This window comes from Genypterus blacodes, unplaced genomic scaffold (genome assembly GCF_046128005.1).
Source record: "Genypterus blacodes isolate CSIRO-AG114 ecotype Tasmania unplaced genomic scaffold, CSIRO-AGI_Gbla_v1 ptg000128l_1, whole genome shotgun sequence".
Taxonomy (NCBI): domain Eukaryota; kingdom Metazoa; phylum Chordata; class Actinopteri; order Ophidiiformes; family Ophidiidae; genus Genypterus; species Genypterus blacodes.
The window spans coordinates 2,689,469-2,710,650 of record NW_027466930.1 but is presented as its reverse complement, the minus strand read 5'-3'; the positions used below and the strand labels follow the sequence as shown (position 1 = coordinate 2,710,650).

Here is a 21,182-nt window from a genome sequence, read left to right as displayed (position 1 = left end):
GGCACTATCACAGCACTAAACTGCATTTCACGAACTGCATTAAGGTGCAAGTGTTCATTGTGGCAGATTGTGAGCTTTACAAAGTTTCAGCCGTCTAAACACCATGGCAACCACCTACACACACACACACATTCACACACAAGTCCAGCCACGATGATTCGAAACGAGCTTTGATTAGATGCATCACAGAGTCGCTCTCATTGTTGGACTCCAGGATGAGGATTAGAGCTCAGACGCGTCTCCCTCTGTCCAAAACTAACTGACAACACTTCATAATAACACTTAAAATGTATAGAATGTGCGTGTCTGCTCACACAGGCATGAAGCTGCGCACAGGGGCTCAATTACACGACTGCAGCCAAGTAGAGGGAACATCTCCCTCATCACAGGTCCCCCTATGATTACAGTCATTTTAATGGAATTGTCTGGGGGGCATCTGTTCAATCAGTATTCTTTGGTTCATTATAATGAAATGGGAAGAATGAGAAAGTCGTTTATATCAGAGACGCATCTTTGAAATAAAAAAAAAAATTAAAAAAAGAGCTGATCCAGAATTGTTAATGGCTCATTTTGCGCACGAATCTCCCCGGAATCTACAATTTAGTGAAGCTGCCGTCCACTTTAGACGGCGCGTTATGAATTATGCAATTTTATTTTCATTTGAGCAGGATTATGGCATTTCTGCGTGCCTCACCTTGCACCCTCAAAATCATTCTGCAGCCGGTAAAATGGAAGTAAAGAGTCTGAGCGGAGTCTTCTAAATGCCATCAGCGGCCAAGGTGAGACAGCAAACACCCGCAATCATCTCATCATTGTCTCTGGATGTCTGGATGTTTATTTATGTCTCCCTACAGCGGGAAGAGACATGTGAGACACCGGACAAGAAATAGTGATAAATACAAGCAAGGCGAGACAAAATGTCCCTCACACTGCCTCGCTTTTATGCACACACACACACACACACGCACACACGCACACACGCACGCACACACACACGCACACACACACACACACACACACACACACACACACACACACACACACACACACACACACACACACACACACGTTCAGAGCGATCCTTCAGCACATTTGTTTGATTGTAGCCGCTCTCTCGCCATGATCTGTCTGCCTTGCTCGGCATGCGGGGCAGCGCGGACAGACAGCCGAGGCCCCCGGGGTGGGCATGTATTTATATCCCCCCCTCAGCACCAACATACGCTGTTAGCCCAAATATCACCGTCTCAGTATCCAACAACAGACCTGTCAGCTGGGACTCGATGATCCAGCCATGTTAATGCAGTGTTTGACTAACTCCATGGCACCCACTCATACGGTTTACAAAATATCTCTGGCCATTATGCACAAGCTGGAATGCATACACACATACACAAATACATACACACACGATGCCAACGATGCGAATATACACGTATTGTATGCGTGTGGTTTCCCCATGTGTGAAGGTTATTAAACATTGGTATTAGACGTAAGTAAGTGATCGGAGAGCTCACCACCATCAGCCTCCATCAACCAGCAGATGTTGTCGTAAATCAAAGCTTGGGCTGATGATAATAATGGCCTGATTGAATTGAAGACTCATAAAAAATAGAATAGTTGTAAAAATCAGACATATGCTTGTGTGAATGGGCCTTATGTCAAACAATATGTTCCGTATTTGACATAAAAATGAGATCAATGTAAGGGTGTTAATTCCGATCTGTGCTTTAGAGTCCCGAATTCCCAGAATAATTACATAAAACTGCAATTATAAGTATGCACACTTGCATAATCATGACTGCAGACACTGAGAAAATAAATGTCCCGCTGGTAAACTGAAGGAGAAACGCAGGTCGTTGATATGAGAAATCAGGACGGAGGGAAAGATGAGCTGTTATTTAATATTACTTAAATATATTGTCAGAGAATTTTAATATCTTTTTCCGCCTAATACCTTTTTGAAAATTCATGCATATGACCTCTCCAACTTTAATTCTTGCACAAGCACCAACAGGCTCACCAGAGAGGCTCAAGCAGCCTGTTTGGTGCAATACTGCCATCTAGCGAGTTCAAAGACACATTGCACCGCTAATCATGCTTTCACACCATGTCAATGAACAGTGAGCAGCTTTGACATCTTAACTTTCAACCCCTTTGTATGCATTAAAACCTAAGCAATATTTTTGATATCAGATAACAAGGAAGTTTTAGTCCCCTTTGGCTCATTTTGCTGATTCAAATCTCTTATTTAAAAATGATTGCCATAACAACTCTATGAGGCAATTATATGTCACAGCTTGTTAAACAATTCTTCTTATTTCACTTAATGTGGCCCAAAATCAATTCACAAAATTTTAATTGGAATGATCTAAAAAGAAGAAGGGCTTCATCTTGCTTTAACACTGTGAGTCTGAGTAATAAATGCATCGGAAAAACCTCTGTTTACCGGCGGTGTAAATGTTTTGCCAGTGCAGATGTTGTGTGCCGACGACTGTGAGGGATATACAAACAATTTGATCCTGAATCCGGGATTTCGTTTGCACCCCGTGACCTAAATTAATCAGAGGTGTCCTGTGTGTGTTTGTCCCACAGATATAATGTGGAGCCTCAAGGGAAATGCACCATACAGTATACATCATTATACTGAGCCTGGAGTCAAGGTCACGGCTGCCTGTAACACTCGTACTGCTTATGTACTATTAATTAACTTCCCTGCCGTCTCCTTTATCACAATTCTCCCTATTTACATGGAGCTTTGTCTTGCTCGTGTCACTGGGGTGGAATGCAGTTTGCTTTGTGTATTTATGTACCAGATTCTAAAATGACTCACAGCTTTAAGACAGAACCTTTGCTTTGTGTGGACACACCGTCTCCCGATGGGGCAATGTATTATTCCAGAAATATCAAATCACGGAGCCTGTACATTCTGCAACACACATGCAGAATCATTTCCCAACATGCAGCATTTGTTCAACATTTTTGCTCGCATCACTTAACCTCTTCTGCTTTTTCTGACAGGGAAGTGAAGTGTCATCACAACCTCCTGACCAACTCAGCTGCAGACAAACACAGAAAACACTAAACTGGGGCCTTTTGCTCTATCATAGGTGTTGTTGGTGACTTTGGCTTTCCTCGTACGTGACATGGAATTTCGGCAGTACATGAAGTTTGTGTACCTAGTTCTCTTATTGCAGTGGTGGAATTTCAGGCTGTTTGACATTAAACCACCTGATCTGGTTTCATATTGCATTGTGATTACCTCCCACGCATGCAGCACATTCAAGTCCAGCTTACTTTACACAATGCTGTGTCTAGTTTGTTAAGTTCTCAAACAAATGTTGAGGTAAAAGTAGACTGAGCAGATCTGTAGCAGCTCACTCAACATAGGACAGAATCACTACACACACACACAAACAAACACACTCACCGAACCCACAGCCCAGATAAGCCCACAGTCAGAACCAGATCTGTAGCAGCTCAAAACCGACTCCCTGCACGCACACACGCACACACACGCACACACACACACACACACACACACACACACACACACACACAGAACCAGCATTTCACAATTACAGTTTAATATCTGCCATTACTGAGTAGGTCTACAGAAGATAACAACAACAACACCAATAACAATCAAATTAATACTAATATTACTACTTCTACTATTAACAACAATAATAATAATGAACTGTGTGACTTACAATGACTTGGTCTTGGGCTCTTGGGCTTTCCTGTGACGTGTATTTGTCACTTGAGGAGTATTTGTCCTTCAATAGTCTCTCATAAAAAGCAGAGCGTTCCATTCCAAAATGTACACGGAGGAATGTTGCTGCTCCCATGAGGGAGAGGGATTTTCCATGAACTGACTTTCGTTTGATTTACGGGAATGTCGAGTTGCGGCTAACTAGCTAAAGGTGTGGATAGGCTAATGACTTAACGCAGGTATGCTAACAACAAGTGTGCGGACACAGGCATCATGGTGATTGGTTCGTTCGTGTTACAGCCTGCGACTGATTGGTGGATTTGGCGCATGCGCATTTTAAGAAAAACACATCGGTTCTAATATTGAAATTGTAGAGATTCGAGACTAATGGCCGTTATTTTAGAATAAGTCTGGACATTTAAAAAATAAAATAAAATACAGGACCGTCCCAGGAAAAAAACGGGACCTTGTTATCTTAGCTGCTTTCACATACTGGAAAATCAACATACTTGTTAATATATCATATTTGAAAATGTATATAGTCTAACTCTGCCTAATTGAGCCATTATCACTTTGTTGTTTGTTTGAAAAATGTATGGAGATTACTGAAAATGCACATTTACTATTAACAGACATTGCAAATTGAGGCTCATAAAAGAAAACTGTGTGGTGAGTTCTAGAAGAAATGTTTCCCCTTAGCTTTTTATTTCATGAGACCATTAAATATATTTATTTCTGAATCTGTCTGATCACCTCACAACCTGGTACTAATCATTTACTAACTAATACCCTTGCAGCACCAGTTTGCTTCCAAATGGTGAAGGCCTTAGAGAGGTAGCCAAGTATTTCTCTGCACGTCCAAAGTGTTGTCATCCTATTTGTTTTTATACCAATTTAACACGCGGCCGATGCTGTCAGTGCAGTAAAGCATGGTCAAACCGCAGAAATCTGTGTTACTGTACTGCTGGGGAAAGCAGTCACTTCCTCTGGTGGAAATGCTTTGGCACGGAAGTGATTAGTCATGGACAGTTCAACTCAACCCTCAGTGGTTTAGTGGTCAGTGTGTTTCAGGCGCTAAGTCATCGTGATACAGTGTGAGACCAAACTATACATCTGCCTGGCAGAGAAATTACCATGTGACTTTGTAAGTTCTGGATTGTCTGAGCCCCCCAGTTGCTTATGTGTTATAATTTCACAGAAAAGCTGCACCATTTTGTCCTTCGTGAGTTGATCCAAAGTGAATATAAAATTTGATCTGTTCGGTGCCCTTATGGCTTTTTATATTGTGCAGCAGATGTCAGGATGTTACATCTTTAAACAGTCTAAGGGGGCTTGGTGGAGGGGTGGGGGTGTAAGAAGGTATCCAAATGGTGGAAAAAGAGAGATGACAAACACAAGTGATCATTTGGCGTGGGGGACTGCTCCATTGACTGCACAGTAGGGACGGTACAAAAATATAAGACAGAAACGTAAGGTGCGCTTGTAAACATTAACACTACACAGAATCGTTTCACTGGATTTCTGAGGAAGTAAAACTCATTTAGTTTCCATATCAGCCATAAAGGCAATCAGATATTCAGTCATTAGTCATAAAGATAACCAACTTTTCCATGATTTGTCATCGTGTGGGGAAAGTTTCCAAACTCTCGTTAGTGGGGAAAAAACATAGAAACAAGGAACTGATCGTGTTTCGGCCAATTGTTATTGGTCTCACAAAGGTGGCAAACAGTTTCCCGCTACGAACAGAAAAGGTCAGGATGGTAAGATTGAGGTTCTCAAACTGTGGCATGTGCACCACCAGTGGTACTTGAAACGGCCTGTGGTTATGCATCAGATGACTGGAAAATCGAAACAACTGTGGTGAAGTGCAAATGGGGTGCAGGTTCTTATGCATTTGGTATTTTGCATTATAAGAAGAAAAAATACACAATTCTTCTACTTTTCACTTCAAGATTGGAACATTGCTATCATCAGTTTCATCTTGTTTTAAAGGAGAGCGGATAGCCTTTGTACACCTACTAAACCATAGTTTTAGTTTAGCTCATTTTTAAGTGTTTTTCCCTTCCACACTACAGTATTTACAGTTTTCTTCAATGACCTAGTAGTAATGTCTTACAGTCTCCCACTGACTGCACTGAACTGATCTGAATTTGTAGAATACACCCAAAGGAACGCGGATCACCTTTTACTTCAGTACAGTAATAAATCATATATCATCATTCATTCTGTAAAAAGGTGAACTGAATGACTGTAAGGGACTGACGGCTTTCATTAGGCAGGAAAAAACACATACAACTGCATTTAAACATGTTTTACTGATTCATTTCTCATTCAGAATAGATAAATATTACAAACGTCATGAACAGATGATGATAAATACAGACAGTTTAATCATATAAATAGCGATGATGTCTTCACTGTGGATGCCATTTATTCTGTCGCATTCTTTCGTGCTGACGCTGACGTTTATTTTCCTTCTTCCCATTTCCTCTTGGTCTGTAATGGAGTACAAATGATAAAGCAATTAGCCATTTGAATGAAATCCATCCATCCATCCTCTACATTATGTGAGCTCTCCAGATAGATCAAGATTGATGGGCTCAAGGAGGTATAGCCATGATATGGAACATATTGTGTATGTACATATTTGTCAGGCCCATGATGGACCTGTTTAAAAACGGTGTGGACAAAGAAAACCAAACTTTGCTAACATGTTCCAGAGCTGCACGGCTGAAGCCAACTTTCCATCACCTCCAACTCTCTCACGATTTAGCTTGAATGTCATTATAGCTGATCGCAGCGTGTTCCAAGAAGCAGTTTTACCGAAATGTCTGGACAACAGATGGGACCACAAGGCCTCAGAACTCCCACAGATACGGAAAAAGGATGGAGCGTCAAAGAGTCGTTCTAGGTTGTTACAGACAACTTCTCTTCCTCCACCGGCAGCACTTTTAAAAAATGAATCCCACTGGACGCGGCCTTCAATAATGTGCTGCCGTCGCTGGCTGTTTGCTGGCAAAGTGGAACGCTCTTTGAAAAAGGAAGAATTTACCTTTCGGAAAAAAGTGCTTTGTCATGCTGCGGAGCAGCAACATGGACGTCTCTCTTGAGAGGCTAGTGATGATGATGATGATGATGATGATGATGAATGCGTTTATGAGTACGATATGACGAAAGCTACCACAACACAACACAAAGTGGCCACCCAGGGACAGACTGGGAGCTGACTTGTTTGTTTTTTGATAAGTGCAGCCCCTTGCTAAAAGTAATTAGCAAGCAAGATAGTTAGCGTGCCAGTCACGACTAACATTAGCATCAAACTGCTCACTGCATGTGTGAACACAGATTGAACTCTGATATCTGTATGTACCTGACTTACAAACACAAATAAATGATATTGTCAATGTTCTTCTAACACAGGAGTTGCAGTTGGCTGTGGCTTCCGGTAAACGGTGCCTGCCTTGTGTGTTCAGCTATAGTGAAAGAGAGAGAGCAGGGGCTGAGGGCGGAGACCACAAACAGAAACCAAGCCGTGTCTGTCTTGGTGATGAGCACCTCATGCCAGAGACATGCAGTACCCAAAGGAGGAAAACGTTTTCTAAATGACAATATTAGATTTTGACCACTCAGTGTTTTGGATGGTAGCGATCCAACAGAACAACACAATGAAAACTGGCAGCATAAATTTGGTGTGCTTTTCTTATCAGCAAATTTATGGTGCACTACTGCTACTTGCGGGTATCAAACACAAGAAGTGCCGACACCCTTTCAAATGTTATTACCACATTACACCACTCGTGGGCGCTCACCTGTATAGGCTCCACTCGCCCCATTGAGAGTCACAGAAAGCGTCTTTGGCTCTGATGCACACAATTTTCACTTTGCGCTTGATTTCAAAGAGACAAGTGCCTGTTGAGTGGATCAGCTCGGTCTATGAGGGTAAACACACACACACACACACACACACACACACACACACACACACACACACACACACACACACACACACAGTGTATCAGTCAAAATGTAAACCACAAGGACATAAAGTTTCTCCTGTCACACCTCCTGGGTCCAGGTTCTTCTTACCTTTGCACCTTTGCAGTCTGTGCACGGGTTCTCAGACCTTCTGCAGTCGTTTTGTGCAATCTGGAAGGTGAGGGGGAAGTAGGAGTGTGGGCTGCTCCAGGAGCTCGGGTAGCTCCACTCTATCATGGTTTTATTGACTTTACTGATCCTCACTGTGTCCGGCTTCACTGCAGAGGGATCAAACAAAGGAAACAAAGAACATTCTCACTAAAATTGGATATACAAGATCAACAGTAATCCCTCCTGTCAGCGAGTCTTACCGATCTCTGACAGGTAGAAGTATTTTGAGTAGCTCTCCAGCAGGTAGAGCCCAGTCTTCACGTAGACGGTGACGTGGATTGGCTGCGTCTCCTCAGCGTATGCGCAGTGCTGCTCATCCACACAGGACAGACAGTGACCGCTACCATCCACCGAACAACTGATATTACGGCGACTTGAGGAGCACATCCAGCGCTGAGCACCAGCGTCCACACAATACCAGGTATCTTTATCTGAAACACTGCACAACAGACAGACAGACAGAGAGACTTGCTGACACATTATTTCTCTTTTCCACTATTGACATGCAAGTGCATTGTCTAATATAAAAAGGGAAGTATTTGTCATTTCAGTCTAAGTCTCTACGGTATGTCACACACTGTCAGCAATCTTACCGTTGAGCTCTGACAAAAGCTACAGTTCCTTCACGAATCGGATCCCACTTCCAGGAACAGTGGAACTCCCCATTGTAATTGTGAGCGAAGCATTTGAGATACTCTGATAACAGAAGTCACACATACAGTAAATGCACAGATGGACAGGAAGTGGAAATTGATCCAAACTCTGCAGAGATAGTCATCAGCTGTAGGAATAATTAAGAAAGGCTAGGTCTTCTGACCTTTATCAGATTTGAGCAGAATCCTGTTTTTGTTGAGATGTTGGATCAGGACCACAGTGTGATTGAGGAGTGATCCGTCCCTGTTGTGGCAGGTGTAGTTGCCTCCTCCGGAGCTCTCCTGGAGCTCCACTGGGTACGAGTTCCCCCTCTGCGTCATCTCTTCTCCGTTCTGTCTCCACACAATGCCTTGACCCCTGTCCTCTCTGCTCAGCACCTCCCCTGGAGACTCCAGGCAGGTCAGCGGGTGGTGACCCCGAGCCCCATTCACCTCCAAGACGAGGACTAAGACGAAATATACACACACACAGACACAAGTATTTTTAGACCTTTACTGATTTATTCAAAATGACATGGGAGCAATGTTCCCTCTAATTTTTCATGTGTCTGGGCATACACACAAGCTCCTTGAGCACATTGAGGAGCACTGTGAGCAACATCTGAGGGGGGGGGGGGGGGGCGATCGTTGCGTAGCGTATGTGACACCTGTCGCTCACTGAATTACATTGCAAAATGGTACAGAAAAGTAGGTTATTGGTCTAATTCATTTACAGTTTATGTTGAATTTTATTTTATGCGCAGCATAAATTTTCTTGTGCGCTGACAATGTGCGAGTAGTGCGCAATTGCGCACGCGCGCAGCTTAGGGGGAACATTGCATGGGAGTAATGGTCAAACGTACCATTAGGCATGAGAGTCCAGTGGCTCAAAGGGTTTTGAGCACCGACATGTGGTAGGAACGCAAAGATGAGGCAGAAAACGATCATCTGAAGAGGAAAAACGCATCAGAAATCATAAATGCATCAGAAATTTCACAAAACAACTTGCTTTATTTTTCCAATATTTTGTACATTTTTAAAGACAACTGACGAAAAATGAATAACTTGCAATCACAGACATCCATTCTCTGATATTCTGTGTGTATATACTAACAGTCAGGTCACTCTAAACTCCTGCTAGATAAACCAGTTTGAAACTTTTCCATCATGCCACAAAAACAAACATCCACCCTAAGAGAATGTAATACTAAAATTGAAAATTAAAAATGGATAATTAATAGATATTATCTTCATGTATTTAGGGTCATAATCAATCTACCATGAGGCACATTTGTGAAAATTACTACTTACAGCAAGCAACATAATAGAGTATAAAAAGCTGACGAACAATAGGAAACGTTATAATGTATAAGGCAGATTTATTCTGCATCTTTTCATTTTATCAGAAAGCTGGTAAACAGAGAGCTGTTGTGTTCTTACCTTTTCCTTAATATCCGTCACTGTGAGAATGAAATGACCCCGACATGCAGCCAGTCTTATATGACATTTAGGACAAATTTCCCCGCAGAGAAAACTCCGGACAGGAACCTTTCGCTATCTCACCGCTCCAGTGTAAACAAACAGAGACACTCAGCCATGGCATCTTTTTCTCACTTCCACTTCCACTATAAGCCTCGCCCAGACAATCCACTCCTTTTTAGACTTCAATTACCCAGAATACACTCCAGGGAGAGAGATATGTGAATTTAGGAGATGTTTTTGATATGCTTCTAGCCTTTTTAGGAACAATAGTTTTTCAAACGTGTGGATGTGTGATGTAATCCTGCCTTGTTTCACTTTTCACTGATGATGTAAGGCAAAATGTGATTGTTTCCTCATTCATCCTCTTTCGTTTTCCTTTGATGTGCGGAACTTTCATGACATGATGACCCGGTTCCCTAAACAGGTTTTTACACATACTTTAGTTGCAACCTCGGTAACCACTGTTTAATACTGAGCTCTTTGTTCATAAAGTTACAGTCACCTGCTGCTCTGTCCCATCACACAAAGTTATTGTTTTTTATGGCAGGCAATAAATGAGGTACCACAGACTAACAACTGTTGGTCTCTATAGAAATATAACTGCGTATAAAATTCCTTATGGGTCCTCTGGCCATTCTTACATATTTAAAGCATGTGGTCCTACTAATATCTCATTACTTAGCTTGTCGTGTTTACCTAGGGCCTGTTGTAAACTAACACAAAACGCTGAACGATGACATCAGTGATGGTGTTCAGTTCAGCTCAGTGTAGCGTACCTGTTGTCAATATGTGTGAGGAAAAAGAAACGTGACAAAGTGAAACCCGGGAAGGGCAGAAAATGGATTTCACAATGTGACATCTGGAAGTGTGAGAAGGACAAAGTAAAGCAAATAAGAGAAAGCACACCATGCAAATGAGATATGATAGAAAAAGTAGAATAAAAGAAACATGAAGTAATTTTCTGTGCAAAATAAACGTTTTGATTGATATTTCAGGTAAACACCACTTGTGCAGACCACTAGATGTCGCTGGAGGACTAAGAGTGTCCAGTGTAAGACGCTGCATCAGTTTCCATTAGATATGAAAAGCTGTCAGATTAGTTGAAGTAATAGTTCAGAAACCTCACCCATTAAGCGCCGGCGGGCTTTCAGCAATTGCATCACGCAGACACGCGCACTTTTTCGGCACAGATTCACATTTAATCGAATGAGGCTGTTGTCCTCACTGAAGTGTCATGAGATGTCGTGCAGCTGCTGTGCGTTACACGGCTGGCCTGCAGACTCTGCATGGGCCTGTGATCCCTGGCTCGCCGCTGGAATTCCTCCCAGATGCTCCCAACCGAAACAGCTGGAATCAGATCAATGCAATGATCTCATTGGTGTGGGTGATGGAAAATTGAAAAACAAAAAGGGAAAGGATACAGTAATGAATAACTGTGGAGAGAGAGAGAAAGAGAGAGAGAGAGAGAGAGAGAGAGAGAGAGAGAGAGAGATGACATGTGGAAGTTCTCGTGTTCGTGACGAATGGCACATTTGTACAGACGAAATGAGGTTGTTTTGGAATTGTTTTGGTTAATTTTCTTTAAACTTGATTGGTATGTGTGAGTGTGCACGTATTTGCTCGTTAAAGTGTCTGGAATAATAACGATCGCATTTGATCATCGACTCAAATACGTCTCTTTCAGGACAGGAAGGTCACAAGTTCCCTCTCTTTATATTGCTCCTGACTGCATTCAGAAGGAGCCTCCCATAAATACAACACCAAATCCATGAAAACATACACTTAAAATAGAAATACATAATAGTTAAAAAAAAGTATGTTTATCCTGTGAAAGACTATCAGGCAGCTGGATGCAAAGGAGGCGACTCATATGCCAGCTACACAAAAACTGGGGGAAACTAAACTCCAAAATAAGGCCTCTGAAATACAAGACCTGCAGAGTTCAAACATCAGATAAGTCCAAAGGCACAAGAAGACGTAAACATGAGTATATAAACATGAGCAAAGGGGTCACAAACACACACACACACACTAACACACACACACACCCACACACACACGCACACACACACACACAGGATCATGACACTATCAAGAGAGCAGTTTGGTCTAGATCAGTATAAAGCTGAAAAATAGTTCTCATGACCAAGTTTGGTATGAACATCAAAGCACTTCAGCGTTATTATGATCATTGTTGTTCCTCCTGTGGCTTCACATCTTGTCTCCTCATCATAAAGACGATTTGCATTAGAGAGCTGAAACAAGCCCTCTCGTATAACAAAGAGACAAAGCTGCGATCAATAAAGAACCGGCTAAAACTTCCATTTCAAAGCGCCACAGTGAATAATTGCTCATTCTATCACCTCTGCGTCCTTTGCATGATCGATCTGACAAGCTGTTTCAAAGATGTTGTACTGTTTGGAAGGCTCCTAATATCAATAGAAGCTTGTTACCCGCCGTATTCACTTGATTATCATAATTGACTGTCACGCTGTTTGTTTGTTTAGAATAATTAGCTTTTAATCAAAACATCTGACAAGCTGAGAAGTATAAACAAACACATTCCACCTCAGGGGTAAATAAGAGCTCAGCGAGTTAGTTACTAAGTTTTAGAGCAGAAGGTTCTGGGTGAATGAGGAGTTCTTAATGAGAGAAACATCCCGCTGAGTCACGCTCTCTATCACCCCCCCACAGGAAAAGACGGGCCAGTGCCGCACCGTTTATCGTCGGCGCTCAGAAGAACGAGGTCACTGAGGGGCAGCCTGGTGGAGAGAAGGGGGACGGTGGATTCGATGTGGCATAATATCACCTTCCAGCAGACTGCCTGTGGAGTTCTGCTTCTCACACCGGGGGGAAAGTTACTCCACAAACAGCTTTCAGAAGACTTTCTCACAATGGCGCAAGAAACTTCTGAGATGTGCCGCTGCTCCGAAATGAGAGAAATTGTCCAACACAAAGACGGAGACGAACACGGGGGGCTGAAAGTGACCATGTCAATAAAGATCTTGCATATAATGGTGCCGCTTTGTAAGCTACAAAGAGTGTTTTTCCCTTTTTTTCTGGCCAATGAATGCCTAAAGAACATTTGAACAATAGACGGGAAGAGCAGATGAATAATCAATAGAGAAACATGTATTGATTGTTTCCATTGTGCACCAAGAGGTAAGAGATGATTATGGGGAATGAGACACGCTGGCAGCTCTGTCGCCAAGAATCGGCTTTTTTTCGTATGCTTTGGATCAAAAAGGAGGCACACGGGCAAAACTCTTACCAACCCAGGCCCTGGTAGGGTTCATGATGATGTGGAAGACTGTAGATCTGTTGTAGATCTTCACAGTGATTGGTATTGCGGTAATTTGAAGTGCATTCTCTTTACTACGGCTTGGATTACTCCTCTGAGATGGATCAGTCATTACATAGCATATATTACAATGTGCCAAACGGGCAGGATTAGTTTCAGCGGATCGCATGGGGACATTTAACTAAAGCCCTGAATGTCCTCCTGTCTTTCAGCAGAGGACTCTAAATGCCTGCGGTGTGTGGCAAGCAGCATTCTGTGGCTGGTACATTGAATAAGGAAGCTGGTCTCAGGGACAAAACGGTCATTATTACCGTCTGACAGCTTTATCAGACTGTCTCATGAGGTCAGTGACTGTAGTGTGTGTGCATGCAGTGTGTGCATCTAAAGTCAAAGAGGATAAACTGCCACTGACTAATCGTCTGCCTTTAAGTGTTATTTTTGCCGTCTGCCCATAACAATGACAGCAGCCAGCCCAATTAACTTTCTCGCTCTGGTCTAATCGACTCCACCTTTGGCCTTGCTTATGCAAAGTCGTTATCTCAGTCTGTTAGACGGCCCGCCAAGCTTTGCACAACGTGTCGCTCGTCGACTCCTCTTAGTTTTTGTGTTATTAATGTGTTTCTTCCTGTTCTGAGGTCCTCACAGTGGCGCAGGTCAAATGTCTGGAGCCTCTTCAGGAGATCTTGGCGCTACGCCTGGGAGCCTTTTTTCATCACTGGGAAGTCAAGAGAAATGTGAGCCCAAACAGACTAAGCCGTACTGTTCAGGGCCAAGTAGGGTAACCAAACCGGACTAGAGCAACCTGCACTGTAGTAATGTTGAAGGGGATGACAGGGGATTGTCATGTCAGTCCTCACAGAGACAGCTTTGCGGAAGTGTTTTTCAGTTGCAGCGCTAGAAAATCTTGCTTACCTTGGAGGTAATCCAGTCTGAAGCATGGCATTCCCAACGTTGTGCTAATGCATTTACACACGTACACACACTTATTCTGCTCAACTGGACCTGCTGAATGATTTGTCAGTTGGAAAGTTGGCAAGAGAGAGAGAGAGAGAGAGAGTGATAAAGAGTGTTTCCACGGTATTTGTAGTGCTTGTCACAAGAACTTTGCACATTGGATTAAAGGTTGTACTTCTCGGATGCGCTCAGAGACGACATGTAATTGGTGTTATTGTTAGCCAACACAATCGGTGATGGAGTATTTCAGTCGAGCCACTCTGTATTATCTGAGCTACGCGGGCTGATAAGAGGAGAGCTTCACTACACGGTGCCAGTGGAAGGTCAAATGTGTAGTGATGCAACGTTATGAACGGCAGAGTCACTCCACAGGCATTGTTTCTGACCCGCGTCGGTGAGCGTGAGTGGGAGTATCGGCGCGGTCACGCGACTCATGAAGATGGAAATGGAGGTGCTGGAGGGTCAGAGTCACACAGTTTGAACCCCCGGGACCTCCCAGGAAGAATTCACTTCACTAGCTGCATAAGTGGTTGACATGGAAGTTATGTATATTTTGACGGTCTGGTCCACACTATATATTAAAATACATATCAAACAGGTCTAACTGCAGTGTGTAAGGCGCAGGGCACAGTAATGTGAATGTGTTGAATAGGCCTACAAGTTTTAAATGTCACTCCATTTGCTGACACCCAAAGCTGTTTGAGCGGGAGTTGTGTTTTGGCATAAATCGGGACCTGTCAGCAGAATGCCGATTGATGACGATCCAGGAGGTAAGATGAGCTGAGGAAACACAGAATCTAACAGCAGAATGAAACCACTCACATGAGAGCGGAGGAAGAATTCTGCACGATTAACAGAATAATGGAAATGCAAGATTCTAGATAAAGACATTATATTTTAAAGCATTAATTTACATGGGTGCTTTTAAAAGACGAAAATAACAAGAAAAAAGAAATAAAAAAGTTAGCATTAAAAGGTTAAATGGAGCCAATATACTGTTTCTGTGACTAAATACTCAACTCTGCAGCAGTGTAGAGTTTATTTCCTGCTTGTTTGAAATCAGCTCTAAATCTAAATAAATATTTCATAATCCGATACTTCGATAAATGTTCCTAATTTCCCATAATCAGGACACTTGAGTCAAGAGACAACAAAGAAAAATATGTTCCCATGGTTATAACTCATGAAGGAAAGTTCATGTAGTCCAATCCATCTGTCCCCTTACATGAACCCTGCTGTTTGCGCTTTCAGCCAGTTTCCATGACATTATTTTTCTACGTATTTTTTACCTCCTTTTCCCCTCAGAGCTCCCACTGCCTCGCCTCTGCTTCAGTTCAAAAGTGCACATTTCCCTTTTTTTAATGTTTAATGTCGTCTGAGTGGTCATAAGAATATGCTGGGGACATTTTTCAAGATTGCCGACTGATATGAATTTGTTCAGGAAATGTGTTTTTGGAATCGTTCGAGGGCGAGAAACTACCTCCACTCAACTCCAAGTCTATACCAGGGAGGCCTACGTGCTGGTATTTGGATGTAGAAGAAGAAGAAGCTTGTGCAAACCTTACGATGATGCAAGTCACATTCTTCAAACATTCTAATGTACAGTTTCACAAAGATCAATGTCCTGGAAAACATGCAATCAAAGTGATAAATAAAAAATACATTTGGTGAAAATGCGCTCTGATCATTTACCGCATTTGAGAGGTTAATTTGTCAATTTAAATTAGAAATGAAAATTAACTCATTAGCACATTAATTATAGTGGAGTTGGTTTGAATTATAAATCATCTTAATAACATTGTGTTTTCGGTCAGATGTGATGCGTTTAAGAGGACATTTAAGCACTTGAGCCAAAGCGTTTCTGTCCTGCCCACACTACTGTCAAACACATCACACACAGCAGGGTTATGAAAGGGATTGAAAACTCATTGATGGATGATTGATTAAACACATACACACTCCCTATAATTATAATTCCTTTGGACAATGCTGGTAATGAGCAGATTTATCCTGCAGCTGCATGATAACACCACACTCCAACCAACACAACTGTACAAAGAATGATCAACATTATGATGTATCTCAGGGCGATAGCGTCCCATTACATTGTACAGGTGTTCATTTACTATTGTCTACTCCCTGTGTATTTAGTCAGATACAACTACTATTAAATATTTTACTCTGCTTAGTTTTTACTGTAGAATGCATGATATTCAATGACACACTGGTATTATCACGTCAACTTGGGTTAACATGAGAAAATGTCAGTCTCTTTTTTCAGAAGAATGACACAAGAAGACTGAGTCACTCCAGACACAAAACTGCAAACACTAAATAAAAGTAGTCATGTTGCAAACGTTGCGCTCTTCAACAACTGCAGATAACGTTCTTCTCATCTGTGATCTTGTTGCTATGGCAACTTCCAGTAAGCGAAAGCCTTGCATCCTGTGTAATTTGTGCTTCAAAAACAAAAGAAGATTAGACAGAATCAGGAGTGATTTGCTGTAAAATTACAAGTGCCATTTGCTGCATAGAGCACAGGCACACACGGTAACAGGTGATTGCTTCCTGCTGTGCTTTATAAACAAAAGGATGAAACTGCATTTCCCCTCCTTCCTGCTGCTTAGGAGACTTTGCTGGCAATTGGGAAACTTTGATTCTATACTCTCATGTGACTCAGCACACGTTCAGATCATTAACATTTGTGATACAAATCTTTACCTACAGTCAAGAGCTGTTAGAGTAACAAAACTATCATGGAAAGGAGAGAAAGACTTGGAATCTTCTCCCTTTGAAACCCTTTGACCCCCTCACTGGTTCAGCTGGGATGCACTCTTGTCTTTGCTTAATATTCCCATTTATATGCAAGTGTGAGAGCAGGTGGATGTTAGTCTATTATCCCTTTGATTGAGATTTTGTAAACAACACGTCAGAGACGAGGGTGGAGATGGAGAGAAATCAGGTTCTATAATTATGTGAGCCCTCTTCCGGAACACAACGCTAATATTAGCTGCTTCTGCTAATGCAGCTTTCAGTTAAATGCGGCATTAGAGGACTCCATTATTCATACGTATGATCTTGGCACAGAGCTGGGTGGGAAAAAAATAAACGGAGAAATCTTCTTCTATATTTTTAAGTAAACCCATCTGAGGAGGGTTTGAACACACTGGGATATCTTAATGCCCATTTAGTGATACATAATGTTGAAGAATAAACAGTGGACGTGTTCCAGACGTCTGTTTATCTGGAACATTTTACACTTTAATCACACACCAAGTTACAGATATGAGTGGAAATGTCATCGGTTTTTGAAAATGTAACTCATATGAGTCATGTTTTTCCTAATTTCTATTTTGATTCAAACATGTCATACAGACTAAGAAACACAAACCAAATCAGTGGGAAAACTGTGAACTTAATGCAGCAGCAGAAGCCTCATTTGGCAACATTTAGACGTCTGCATTAGATTAGAAGCCACACATGCATACAAAATCCTTGTCGAGACACAAATGGAGGGAATAGACGTTCTAAGCAGCGTGGACCGAGGGGCAGACACATCTGCTGTTCCAACTGTAGAAATAGAAAAATCTGTGAACTGAATGCACTCTATTAGAGACAAGAGGAGAGACGAGGAGAGAAAGAGGACAGAAAGTGCAAGATTGAAAATCAGTCTTAGCGGTCCTAACATCCTGGTTTCATGCCCATGACTACATCACCATTTAACTAATTTAAAGCTTCAATCTGTGCAGTGTGGTGGTGTTTGCCTTTCATTGCTTAGGGATGCTCCCCTGCTCTGCGTTTGAGGACTGATCTAAGCTGATGGGTCACACCTGTGCTGCTCACACTAATAAAGACGATGTCCAACTTAATCACCTCAGAACGATGTGCCTGTGTGTATGTGCAACCATCTCATTCCCTGTTATTTTCCCTGCATAGCAATCTCACTCTGCAAAAGCATACTTTACCCTTTGAAAGAAAACAAACATAGCAAAAAGTCAAGTCAAGTTGGATCAGTGCCTGAACTGTTTAATACAACTGTATGACACCTGGAATATTAATACCACAAATTAAACTGGGAGATTTGACTCATTGTGTGCACATTTAGCCTTCTTGATGGACAGCAGGCAATATAAGTGCAAACAGTGTGTAGATGCACTATAATAAAACTCAATTTGTACCTCAACATCGACCTTTTAACCTGTTTATGGTTTTATTAAGGCCTGGAGAATGTTTAAATGGTTTTTGTACCTGAATGAATTAAGAAGTTAGAAGGGCCTGAAAGTATGAAGGGCCCAAAGGAAAGCTGAATGTATTTTAATATTAAATGGCTAAAAAACCTTTCAAATGGGAAGCATTTTCAACTGGCGCTATATGAAAAACCATGATGTTGTGAAAATGCTAAAAAATCTGAAGGAATGAAGCCTGAAGGCCTAAGGAATGGTTTCTGTAACTGAAAGAATGACGTAGTTACAAGCTGTTTGAGTGACAGGTCAAATACTTTCATGCTGCCAATGACACTGCTGAAGACAGGTTGGACCGTGAGAACCAGTAGAACTTCCTGAACGTAGGAGAACTTCCTGAACGTAGGGATGTATTACAAAGGCCAGAAAATAAAGAATTGATGTGTTGGAGAGGAGTTGTCAAATTATTATCATTTTAAACTTGTGATATCTGAAAAACGGTGAATGAGTGGCTGAAGAGAATGGATGATCGCCTGTGCCAATCACAGCAATAAACAGCTTGAATGATCGCTTTAATATTGGGCTGAGTGAGATTCATTATTAACGACTTAAAAAGGTGGCCGTGCTGCGACCAAGCAGCCGATTTTGGGAGCTGGCGGCTTTGCTTCAGCACTTAAGTTCTCATCACGTTAACCAAACACAATCAAGGCTTACATTACCAAGCTTTTACAGCCATTTTGTAATATTCATGACCGGCCTCAGGTCTGATTATAGTCCGTCCACATTATTTCAGCTTTCCTATTTTCTTCCCTTTTTTTCCACTAAAGCCACCAGCATAATCAGGCTTTGGAGGACAGACGTTACACAAGACTTTGTTGAGACTCATTAGACAGCAGCTTTTAAAATAAAGCAGCTCACTCTACCGGATTTTCATTTAGCAACAAGTCGAAACAAAGCACTTACTCTTTCACACGATATGCAGACAGGGACCGCAACTCGGCAACAGTCTAAAGTTTGGGTTTTATCAAAGCCAGGACACTCAAACTGTGGAGAAACTGATTAATAAATGTGTGTTTAAGACTTATTTGCTTTGGAAATTGCTGTGGAAGTATTCTCTCAAGTGTCACAAAATTAAGTTTCATAAATATGTCCATTTTTGCAAGCGACACGGTTCTGGTTTTCAGCTCTCACATGGAATTAAAAACAGTAAAATATATATTGAATGACATATTTTCATATCTGTTTTGGGAGTCTGCAGAGGAAGAAGAAATTCTGCACAACTGGTTTTCGAAAGTTTGTCTAACATACTGTAAGTGCTCAACTTGTGGTCAGAGTGGGAAAAAAGTAAATATTGACATCGGAGAAAGACGAGAGGAGACGCAGAGCAGACGGATCAAATCATTGGTAGCAGCTGTGTGAGTGTATCAAACTAAACCAGCACCATCAGCATCACTCGACCCCCAAGACATGAGACACCAGACCCAGATAAGAGTCCCACTCCATGTTACACACAGATTATATTTAACATTTGCATACAGCAGTAACAAACTGGGAACATTTGAGGAGCTGCCACACCTCAGAAATGCTAATTGAATCGTTTTTATACGCATTAAAACCTTAACCCCCCCCCCAAACTGCTTGTCTTTGTCATGGCTTTTGTTGTTTTTCATTTTGTTATTGTCTCCATCTCTGTGACAGTAATAAATCTGCCAATGCAAATCTCAACCAAAGACGCAGCTCAGATTCCTGTCGCCGACGAGTCACATCTCGTAAAAAGCACCGAACTTTGCCGCTCACGCCCAGCGCAGTATCGCTCATGCAGCTCACCTGCACGCTGAGTGGTTAAGTGTAAACAGGTGCGTGTCGTTATCAAAGCATCTGGGAGCGTCAAAGCTGTGAAATTAGGGAACAAAATGGCTCTGAGTCATATTTCTTGAAAGCTCATCGGCGTATTTGTAAATTTTTTGGCAGATGGTTCTGTTTCTCAGGTAAGTGAAGAAATTATAAATAATATAAATGAATAAGTAATCTGTTCATTTTAAATAGATTTTGTCAATAAACACCCTCTTTATGAATATTTAAGTCTAACTGCGTTTTCTCTCTGCTTCTTATTTTTTACATGTGGACAGTCATGGAAGCTCGTATTTGTTCCGTCAATGCCCCGGCAACAGTGGAACTGCTTTTATCTGATTCCCTCAATTGCTTTGTGATTACATCTATAGCAGGAAAAGCAGAAATTCACTTAGTGACCAGTACAGTAAACGGACCCATTCAGAAACAATGTCCTTTCAGTTCAAATCTTGCTCAGGATATCCATTTGCTTCTATTTAGTTATTTAGTTTTTTACTTTCTCTTTTGGGGAGAAAATGCAAGGCCTCTTCTCCTTAACACCGTCTGTGTGGGCATGGTAACCACACCGAGCTGACACAAAGGTAAACAACAAAGAAACAAATGACTCATCCCCGGAACACTAGTGATGCGCGTCAATTTCGTTCTTTTTTTTTTACAAAAGGTTGCTTAAGAGGCTTTTTGTCCCCGACAACAAACACCGCCCACTCAAATAGGCCCGAACTCCACTTCAGTCCAAACACACAAAGTTATTTATGAATAATACGTCATGGAACGTTGTCTCTGACCTACGTAGTACATTTTGTCATGGAAAACCCTGAAATCTTATTGATCAATCAAACATTGTTGCTAACTCTTTAATTAACCTCTTTCAACACGCAGTAAAGGCACCTGTCTATCCACCGACAACTGTTATTGTTAGGATG

General features: G+C 41.8%; 1 protein-coding gene across 1 annotated transcript; it reads right to left on the bottom strand.

Moving 5' to 3' along the window:
- Positions 1–6,033: 6,033 nt before the first annotated feature.
- Positions 6,034–10,143, bottom strand: il12ba (interleukin 12Ba). The gene is made up of 8 exons (XM_076162797.1): positions 9,931–10,143; positions 9,354–9,438; positions 8,676–8,957; positions 8,452–8,554; positions 8,059–8,297; positions 7,799–7,965; positions 7,522–7,643; positions 6,034–6,208 (listed from the first exon to the last, which is right to left on the bottom strand). Exons 2-8 carry the CDS (start codon positions 9,436–9,438, stop codon positions 6,127–6,129), a joined length of 1,080 nt encoding a protein of 359 aa, XP_076018912.1. The 5' UTR covers positions 9,931–10,143; the 3' UTR covers positions 6,034–6,126.
- Positions 10,144–21,182: the final 11,039 nt, after the last annotated feature.